The 10,522-nt window shown below is 36.4% G+C and overlaps 1 protein-coding gene across 2 annotated transcripts; it reads right to left on the bottom strand.

The window, feature by feature from the left end:
* Window positions 1–7,371: 7,371 nt before the first annotated feature.
* On the bottom strand, window positions 7,372–10,183 carry ccl25b (chemokine (C-C motif) ligand 25b). 2 transcript variants are annotated; one of them, XM_008406904.1, is made up of 5 exons: window positions 10,074–10,183; window positions 9,636–9,736; window positions 8,412–8,529; window positions 8,110–8,206; window positions 7,372–8,015 (listed from the first exon to the last, which is right to left on the bottom strand). In XM_008406904.1, exons 2-5 carry the CDS (start codon window positions 9,697–9,699, stop codon window positions 8,007–8,009), a joined length of 288 nt encoding a protein of 95 aa, XP_008405126.1. In that variant the 5' UTR covers window positions 9,700–9,736; window positions 10,074–10,183; the 3' UTR covers window positions 7,372–8,006. The 2 variants fall into 2 exon arrangements, with proteins under 2 accessions (XP_008405126.1, XP_008405127.1); XM_008406905.2 differs by having other exon boundaries at window positions 10,082–10,106.
* Window positions 10,184–10,522: the final 339 nt, after the last annotated feature.

Consider the following 10,522-nt stretch of genomic DNA (forward strand, 5'->3'; position numbering starts at 1 on the left):
GAGAGACTTCTCGGAAACTTTGGACTGAACGCTGAAACAGGAAACATTTATGCATTCTTCGTCCTATTTTCTCCCAAATTTTATCTCTAGATATCAAAACTCATGTTCTTTCCTTCACATCTCTTGCACCTCACATTTGGGATTTGCCTTCAGGGATTTAACCCAAGCGTGACTCCCTCCCATATTCATCAGCTCCCAGTTTACTGCCAGTTCTGACAGGGTCCGCAGGCACCTGTTCTGTCACAGAGCCAGTTGAAGCGACTTCGGGTTTCGCAATGGAGTGTTAATCCTTCAGCCTGCTGCCTGTTCACACATGAACATGTAAACATCTCAATGGTAGGAGCCAATACTGAGATATTATCACAGTCTGTTTAAGTGCCAAGATGTGTTTGAATAGCTGTTTATTTATAAAAACCCGTTCTTGCTCAATGTTGTTTCGACTTCAGAAAAATTTTATCTGCAGTGTTGTCTGCACAGTCATTCTTAGTCAGGATGTTATGATTTCACGCGGTGTCACTGAAAAGCAAACTTTAGAGATAGCCGCATCCATCTTCAGCCTTTCTTTGCAAAAAAAAGTTATAATGTCAAAGTTATAATGTCTAGATAATTTAACTAGTAAGAAAATTAGATCGGTTAGCTTGACTACAAGTTTGAGGGATATACCTATATAAACTACCTACAAGGAAATGTAAATCTCTTTGATCATGTCAACTAATGCATGACTTAAAATAAAATGGCACGCTGAAAACCTAAACTCCTCTGGCTTTCTTTCATCAACAACTCTTTGCCCTTTCTGTCCTTTCACTTTTTGAATTATAAAGTTGTGCCAGAATGTAAACTGAATAAGAAAGCTTGTTTTTGGCTATAACTGCATTTGGCAGAAACGGACCATCCTTAAGTTTGTGATGACTGATTAATGTGCTCGGATCATAAAACAAAACATGGCTGATGTGATTGTGAAATACTGTTCAGTTTCCCTTGTAAGGACAAGTTGCTCAAAGCGAGAATCCAACGGGGCTGTAAGCCTGTGGGAGACAAAATGGATAGATGAACTTGCCCAACTCTCTAAAATCAGGTCAATCATGTCCTTGAGAACGAGATTACTTAAAATGGTCTGTTGGGTAGAATGGCCTTTCTAAAATCCTAAGCTTAGCTAAACACAATAAAAAAATAAAGCTTTCATATCTGACGTTTGAAGAGGATTTTCGTTGCTTCGTTTATTTTTCTTTTCCTCAATAGGCCACCTAAGTAGGTCAACGTTATGCTTGTACCAAAAGTACAGTGCAGAAAAGATTTGCCCCCTTTCTGATGTTTTCTGTTTTTGGTTTCACATACATGTTTTACATCGAACAAATTTGAAAAAGTAAATACTCTGAGAAAATGAAGCTTTTGAATGACTGCTTTATTTCCTTCAGGGAAAATAAAATGGCTTAATGTGAAAAAGTAATTGCCCTCTGAAACTTTCTTAACGGTTGTGCCAGCCTGGGCAGCAACAGCTGCCATCAAGTGTTTATGATAATTGGCAATAAATCTTTAACATCACTGTTGAGGAATTTTGGCCCACAACTCTTTGCAGAAGTAGTTTAATTCTGAGGCCAGTCTAAGATCATACCACAGCATTTCAATCAGATTTAAATCCAGACTTTGACTTGGCCACTCCATAAACTATCATTTAGTTTTTCTGAGACATTTTGCACATGCTGTGCTTTTGGATCGTTGTCCTGAGTTGAGTTTGTTCATCTTAGATTAAACCTTAAAAATTACTTTATAACTGCCTCCATTCTGACAATAGAAATAGATTATTTTGTTTTTCACCCTTTCTTGAATTTCTTTAGCTGGGGCATGATGATTTTTTTTAAGCTTTTCTTGCCTGCTTCATGTTGTAAAGCAGGTCCGATTTCCTTTTTTTTTCTGGTGGTATGAATCATTTCAGTATGTAAGGATATAAATGGAAATATATCCATTAATATATGTAAATATATATGGAATGATATAAAAAGGAATCTGAAAGGGAACACGTGCTCCACAGGGCACTTTACGAAGTGAAAATGTTGCACCTCTGGTTGCAGATTCTCCCGTACTTTCTTCAGAGAAGAGAATTTAAGGGGGTTTATCCTACTAGTGTCGCTACTCGTCCCTGTCCCGTCCCTGAGATCAGGAAGAGCCAAAGCTGATTCGTGTTTAAACAAAAGTTCAGTAAGGAGGATTGGTTAGGGAGCAGAGCTACTGATGCATTGTCTAGTGCTGATACTTTGAAAATTATGGCAGGAGGAACATGAGGCTTTTATATGTTGATGAGAGATCTGAGGAGCCATCGACGTCCTGCTGCTGAAGAATGGAGAGTGTATCATCAGATTGCATTTACCTTCTGCTATAGGGAAGAGATTATGAGATTAGCTCATGAAATTCCTACTTCAGGCCTCTTGGGCATTAATAAGACCAACGCCAGGATTATGTGGCATTTCCGGTAGGACCTTATGGCATTTTGTAAGAAGCATCATGAATGTCAGATGGATGGAAAGTCCAAACAAAGCATTCAACCTGCTCTTTTTAATACAATTTAAGAAGTTGGAGAACCATTCAGTCATGTGTTAATAGACTGTGTGCCACCCTAACCAGAAACTAATCAATATCTGTTAACAGCTTTAGTTGTTTGATTAACATTTGCCCCTAAACAGCTTTAAATTACTTTAAGTTTTTCACTTAGTTTGAGTTTGGATCAGGGCTCCAGCTTTAAGGCTAGGGTCTTTCAGACAGTGATGAAGAAGTTGGAGGTCAATCAATTCAAGTTATCTGTCAACCATTCAGTTGCAGCGGCCACTGGTGCAATACCATCAGAGTTTTAAGTCTGTTATCAGAGCTTACTGAGCAGATCAGGACCAGAATATTACATTTCGGGTCCATTTGACTTTTGAGTGAGAAGTCCCTTAAAGTTGGTCAAAGGGAATTTTCTGCCAGAGGAGCTCGATATGTGTTGGTACTACATACCTGAGTTTGAAGAGTGCTGAAAAGCGCTTTACGTCTTGGCTAAAAGTCAATTACAACAGGCTCAGAGAAGGATCATATGACCAAAAAGCTATTTCTAGAAAACTGAATCAATCATAGCTGGGAACAAAGTGTTGGAGTATTTCCCCACTGCAGGTGTGAAAAGGTGTGTGGCTGCAGGAGTGCCATTTTCATCAATGATTGAGGGCTGAACCCATTAAAACAACTCTGCACTGGTCAGCTAATCAGTGTCCAGCTCAGTGTTTACATCAGTCGTCTCAAACTGGTTTCCTCAAGGACCGGTGTCATGCAACTTTCAGGTGCCCCTCTGCTTCGGCACACCTGGCTCCAACATTATCTCATCAGCAGAGCTCTGTAGAGCTGGACTGCATGTGAATGAGGCAGTTTCAGCATTTATTTCAAGTCCAGGCTGCTGGTGGACCCGTGAGGTGCCTGTGCTATTTTCAGCCAGAATTGCGTCACTTTGTCAGGCAGGTATCTGCCTTGCTGCTGTGAGTTTCGGTTCTGTCGGTGACATTGATCCCGTGTGTAGATGATTTTCTGCCAAGTTGCTCAAGGGCTCGGTTGATTACCAGTAAGCCTGGCTCGCAGTTCAGATGAATGCTGTTTACGTTCTGTCATTCATATTGTTGGGGGAGGTTATAAGTTATATTTCTGTCCTCTGACGGGCGTTACCCAGCCGCGGGTCTCCTTCGATGGAAACCCTAGACCAGGAGCCTCAAGGGCCAGCATCCTGCAACATTTAGTTGCATTTTTCTACCATGGCGAACAAAGAAGCAGGATCAAGGAACAAAAAAATCTAAATGTAAGATTAAGTTAAGCAACTACATTTCTGTCAAATATTGATTGCATTCAGAAACTATTACACATCAGTTTTTAAGCTTATACCAATATAAATGAATATTTTTTCAAATGAGTCATCAACATTTTCCCTGTCGGAACCAGAACATTTTTGCCTCAGGCAAAAGCTGCTTCTTATTACAATTTTAGTATTATTGGAGTTTAGATTTTTTATTTTTTTTCACACTGATGATCTGAGCCAAACAGATAATTCTGGTAAGTTCTTTATAATCTTTGGGATCACTTCCGCTTCAGGGTCTGTTTCTCAATTCTTCATCAAAATCTGTTCCGACTTGAATTTGTTTGACTTTTCATTCTCATTACGTTTTCACTAAAGTATGTAACCCTATCTGAACCAAGTGACTCATTAAGAGAGGAAGTAGTAGTATAAGCTAACTCTCACGGTCAACATAAGATTTGTTGGAATTTCAGCCTGACAAATACAAGTGATTTAAAACACACGGCTCTAACTGTGTTTGCTGAACTCTTTGATTCTTCACAAGAATTGACGTATTTTCATGACTGATCATATATTGCTGAAAATACATTCATACCTACATATAGGTTAACATTTCAAGTATTTTTCAAGAAGTCAACAATGGTCTAATAGTTCGCACAAACTAAAAACACTGCACTAATTTATGATGCCAGGTTTTCTTTGCCCAAAATCATTGTACTATAATTGCTATAAAATGCATTCCATGCATTGCAGCTGATTTTATGAAGGAGTGTTGATTTTTTTTATTTATTACTAATTCTTACATCTTATGTTTCTGTCTTTCTCCCTGCAAGATTTTTGTATTTTCATTTGTTGTATGCTTTATCTTGCTAACAAACTAAATTGAACTGATCTAAACCAAACCAAGATTCCTTAAACTAAATAAAGTTAAGTTAGTCTAAATTAAACTAAATTGAATTTAAATAAACTAGAGTTGATCAAATTAAATTTAGACAAGCTAAATTAAGCAAAATTAAAGCCAGTCAAAGCAAGAGCAACTCAGCTAAAGTAAGCTCAGTTTTACCCAGATATTTAAATACACAGAATAAACACATTTTTTCATTGTTTGAAGTTAAATCAAATCAAGCTTCTCTTGTTTTGGGTTAGTTAGAATTACCAAATCTATTTATTTGTTAAATACCAGAAAACTTAGGAAGAACATTTCTTAGAATTTTTTTTGTAACTTTCTAAAAATTCAAAGTCAAAAGTTTACATAATCTAAATCTAAATAATAAACATCACTTTTGGCAAAGGTCAGAAAAAAATCTAAGCTAAGTTGATTTAACGTGAAGTTTTGTATGCTAACCTGAGATAAACTAAAGCAAGATGGGATCATCTTAAGTTAATTAAGCTCAGCAATTAAAATAAATTTTACTAAACCTAATCTCAGATGAGAAAAATTTACCTAAACAAAAATTAGATTACATAAACTTAGATGATCTAAAAGAGGTAAAGACTAACTACAATAAACTTAATATGTGAAAGAGTTGGTTTCCTCTTGAAAAAATCACTTAGCAATGGGTCAGGCTAATAGATTTAAAAAGACAAAACAAAGACATGGTCTACAGCATTTATGTATAAAAGGGCATTATTTTCACATTTCCTGTTAATAATGTTTTGATTAAGTATTAGATAAATCTTTTGGCACAAATGTGACGACGGTTAAAAAGTAAACATTAAGATAAAATTTTGACGTTCAATTTGTTTTAGTGAGCAATGCAGGCACCCAGAGTCCACAATGCATTTCAGCTTTTTGTTCAACAGAACCTACGTAATTAGGGGACGGCACCTGAAATAACATCGCTGTTTACACAGTGCAAACCTCAGCCATGGTGTTAATGACGTCTGAAGGCTGTTCGCAACATGTCCATCAGAATCTGATGACTGGCATCTTATTCGAGGCTTGAAACGTACTCAAAACTTTCCCCAAAGGTCGGATCCTAACCAGACAAAAATAACAAGATCTTGTGATGTCCCAGAAGATTATCTTAGATATTTTTTTAATCTAGTTTTTCTCTGTGAACTGATTGAAACACCAAAAGCTCTGTGGACACGTAAAACCTGAGCAAATGTTTGGATTTGCAGACATTTTGTTTAAAAGTGAGGAGGAAAAAGTGTTATCAAGCGTAGATCATGAGAAAGTGTCAAAAATGGTGCTTATCATGAGATCTGCTTTGTGACACTGAGTTTTCCAGCCACGCTAGAGGGATTTTAAACTGTTTATTTAGAACAAGAAGCTGGAACGTTTTCTCCAGCCGAGAGGGAACAGCTAATCCCTCGGAATATTAAAAAAGATCTGACTCAACATGTGGAAGAAGTTTTTATTTTCATCAGGATAAAGGGGAATAAAAACATACTTTTTACTTTGAACTGAATCCATCAGACAGAAGAATTGACAGGAAACATAATAATATTTCAGATGTGGTGACGGGTGGATGGGATTTCTTGAAGCAAATACATCGGGATTTGTTAATCCCAACACTTTAAAAATATTCTGCACATCAAATACTGCTGCCTGGGAGACATTTATAGAAACATTTTTCTTCTTATCTGTGTTAATTATTACATTTTTAGGTTAACTTATCTTTCTTTTAATTTAGTTACTTCCCTAATATTTTATTAAATATTAATCAAAAATGTTATATCTTAACCTAACCTGATATGGACTATTTATTTGTCTAATTCTGATTGATGTATAGTACACAAACACACCATGTAGAACTAGAAATAGCTGAAATATTCTTTTACCTCTATTTTTTGTTTTAGTGTTTACTTTGGCATCATCAAGTTATTGTAAGTAGCCTTTTATCTGACGAGTAAAGAAATTAGTTCAAGATTACATGAATTATCTGCTCCTGGTGGTTTGTTCAATCAGTGAAAGATGCTTGGTTTTTTTTTTTAACAATGAGAAAAGAATCTTAATAAATCTCAATCTAAGATTTACTCACTTTATTATTTTAATTTTTTTGTAAAAATGTTCAATAAGAAGGGAAGTGTACATCATTAAGACAGCTGTTTGAGAAATTATGAGACTGTTTATTTATATTAATATAGTTTAAAATAAGTCATCAATACTACACTGGAATAAAACTTAACAAAAGAAAAAAAAAAAATCAAATCTACCACAACTTAAATTATGTACAAAATATCGCTACATCAACTAATTTCAAAGACACATTAACAGCTACAACACATTAAATAACTTTAATAATTGTGTATTTACTAAATACAAATAAATCAATATGTTAAATGATAAATAATGTGCTAATAGTGATGAATTAAAAAAAATGTTAATGATATTTTATAACGAATATTCACCTAAATCCTCATCACTTGTATTGCTAAAATCTCTTAATGAGAAACCTTCACTTTCTGGAAACATCCAAGGTTTTAACACATGAAAAGTTTGGAAGTCATTTTAATTCATCCACATCCCACTTTACTACCTGTGTCAGAATGCGGTTCGTTTTTAACCGTACCATCAACTTTGGGAAACAGGCTTTAGTAAAGAGACGGTTTTATTGAGCTGAGAGATCATGCAGTCATTTAATGCTGATGCCAAACAACACAAACAAGAGATCCCTGCGGGGAAAAGCTGGGCTTTCCTTCTTTCTTTCACTTCCATCAACTACTGGCTTGAAAGCAGGTCAGGGTCGAACTGATTTAGAACATCTTGATGCGTGTCGTTTGTTTTTTAGGAACACACAGTTTTTGCTTTTAATCCATTTTTTTATTGCAGGAAAAACAATGTACATTTAGTGTGGATACAAAAATAGTTTGCTGTATATATATGCATATATATATATATATAAAAAGAAAAATCAGCTTATCACAAAGGTGTTTCTTTTTTTTTTTTACACAGATTTACTCACATTTTAAAGCTGCCAAAGAGTGGCTCATTCTTAGCAGGTTCTACACATCATAGAGAAGTGGACAATATCATAGTAATGGCTCGTATAAATGAAATTGTTGATACTGGCTATAACTTTTATGATAAACTATGATTGTGGTATAAAGGACTGCTTACATGTTTTACATTCACTCTCAGCAACAGGAAATATAAAGATAGGTGAAACACAATCCATGTGATCGAAGTTGACAAACGATGCCTGACAGGGAGGTGAAGTGACCCCTCTTCTCTCTCCTGTCTGGTATTTCTCCTTTAAGAACTCTGCAAAGACAAATGTTTTACGAATGGTGAATGGATGAAATTGTCTGGTAGGTGTTGTTAGGACAAAACTGCAGGACTGTGTTGTTTTTCTTACCCTTTTCAGGTTTTTTCTATCCACAACGCTGATTTGCTGCCTCACCCAGGGCTCCATAGGATTGGCACAAAGGGTTCTCTTCCTTTTCATCGTAAACCTGCACACAGCAGAAACATTTTATTTACTTCTACCATTACACCTTTTTTCTTTTCAGATTGCCCTGCTTTGATCTGCCGCTGGACCCGTTCACCTGCTCATTAAACATGTTATTGCATTTTCCCCCCAGAAGCTGCCAGTTCTAACTACGCTACCAAGCCAAAGGCCAATCAGGCAGTAGAGAGCAGGACACATTTGGTACTCACACAATCGCTCTGATGTTGCAATCGCCATCTGTTTCCTGTATCCTGTAGCTCTCGATGTTCTTCTTTGCACGTTTTCCAATCTCTTTAACATAGCCAAGGCAGCAGTTGTCATAGGAGCCTGGAAGAGGCGAACAGCAAAAAAACGATGCAAAATGTTAAGCATTTTTAAAGCCATGCCCACTTTTTTAGCAGCTGACTGGATCTTTACTTTTTTACTTCATCTTTTGGTATAACATGAAGTGTCTCGCTATGAACTCATTCCTCTTTTTTCTTTTTTGGCATCGAGTTGTGAAAACATTGGGGCTCTGAGCCAACATCATCCGGGAAGGCTCCTCCCCCAAGATCCCCATCATGAACTTATGAAGGGGCAATTAATTAAAAAGTAACAGAATCTGAATGCATGTTTAAACTCAGACTTTCAATCTTTTAGTCTGCTTATTTCTACCGCCCTGCTCTGCTGTGCATCTATGTCCTGTGAGCATTAAGACTTTCAAATTAATCAATCAATGTTTCAGCAATTGGAACCAAACATTGTTTGCACACTGCAGCTAATGTAACATTATTCATGTTTTTATAATAAAATTTACTTAATAAACTAGTAGTTTTGTCGTACGTGTCTGCTACTTCTGAGAGGTGATAGTTCAAATATTTCAGGGAGATCTGAAGTCTTACGGTTTAATTTGATAATACCTATTAAAATCACCTCCATTGAACAAATTTAGTACCTCAAAGTGTTTTCTGACAAGTACGAAAGGATTAAACGACGGCTCGCTGCATCACTCCCCATGAGAAAGTCGTTTTGAAAAGCAAGTGCTTCAGTTATTCGGAGCAAACAGTTTTTCTCCTGCATTAATCACATCTGTCATCACCGCCAAGTGATCCATATTTGACAAGTCCCGACAGATACAACCTTAACGTGCTGCGGTTAAAAGCCTTTAAAGAAAATGATGCCATCGCTTTGAAAAACAATTGTTTTTTTTATTTTTTTTATTTCACCCTCTGGTTTCTTCTTCAAAGACATGTGGTTTGAAGATCAGTTCAATAAGATTTCAACTTTTGTTTCACCAAAACCTCTAATTTCTCCAAGTTTTTTTTCCAAGTTCTGCAAACACAAACCATATATATGGTCTAAACAAAAAAAAAGCCTAACACTGACTCATTAAGACATTTAAAATTGAATGCAGAAGAATTGCATCCCACTTACGGCTAATATTGTCCACTCACCTTGCGCCACACTCAGGTACATGCAGGTGAAAAGCAGAAGGATGGCAAAAACTTGAAACTTCATGGTTGCTGCGGTTTTCGCTGTTGCTGCTTGCTGTTCGCTGGACAAAGAGAGAATATCAACAAATCAAACAACTCCCCTTTCATACACACAAATTATTTCCAACACAAGCCCCCCATATCTGTCCTCCTGCACAAAGCATGCTCTGACCTCTGATTAAGTATATTTAATATATCTGGGATCCCGCTGTGTCCAGCTGTTCTTTCTCCAGCACACTTAGTATTGTTTACAGAAATCTAACAAGATCTGAAAAATTTACTGCTCCAACTCCCTCGCACCACTTATCTATGGCACAGAATTGAACTCAGTCTCTTTTAAAACATGTTTGCAAAACCGAAGATTGGGAAATCAAGAGAAGAAGCAGAGTAAAAACTCACGTGCTCACATTCAGGACTCCACACAATGTCTTGAAAGAAAAAACTTTTTCTCTGACCCAGTTTGCGTTGAGCCAGTATTCTTATAGTCTGCCTTCCTCCTTGCTCAGTCTTTACCACACCTCCTCCGTAGATGCCATGAGTTGATCTGCAATTTGATCTTTGTGGAGTGTGAGCCTACAAAATGAGTCATGACATGAAAATGAAGCACATCACCACACACAGATACATATCAATACCACCCTCTTGTATAAATGGAATATCGATTTCCTCTGCTTTTTTCCAACATGTTTTAATTGGATATCTATGTTATGGAACTATGGAGTGCTAGAGTTTGATAACACTACATATCAAATTTTTAACAAAAAGTTTCCAAATCATAAATCGACCTGACTCTATGAAAAAAATAGTAAAAACATTGATTTGCTGTAAATAATTACTTTTTTGGTTCA

Source organism: Poecilia reticulata, linkage group LG4 (genome assembly GCF_000633615.1).
Source record: "Poecilia reticulata strain Guanapo linkage group LG4, Guppy_female_1.0+MT, whole genome shotgun sequence".
NCBI classification, from domain to species: Eukaryota; Metazoa; Chordata; class Actinopteri; order Cyprinodontiformes; family Poeciliidae; genus Poecilia; species Poecilia reticulata.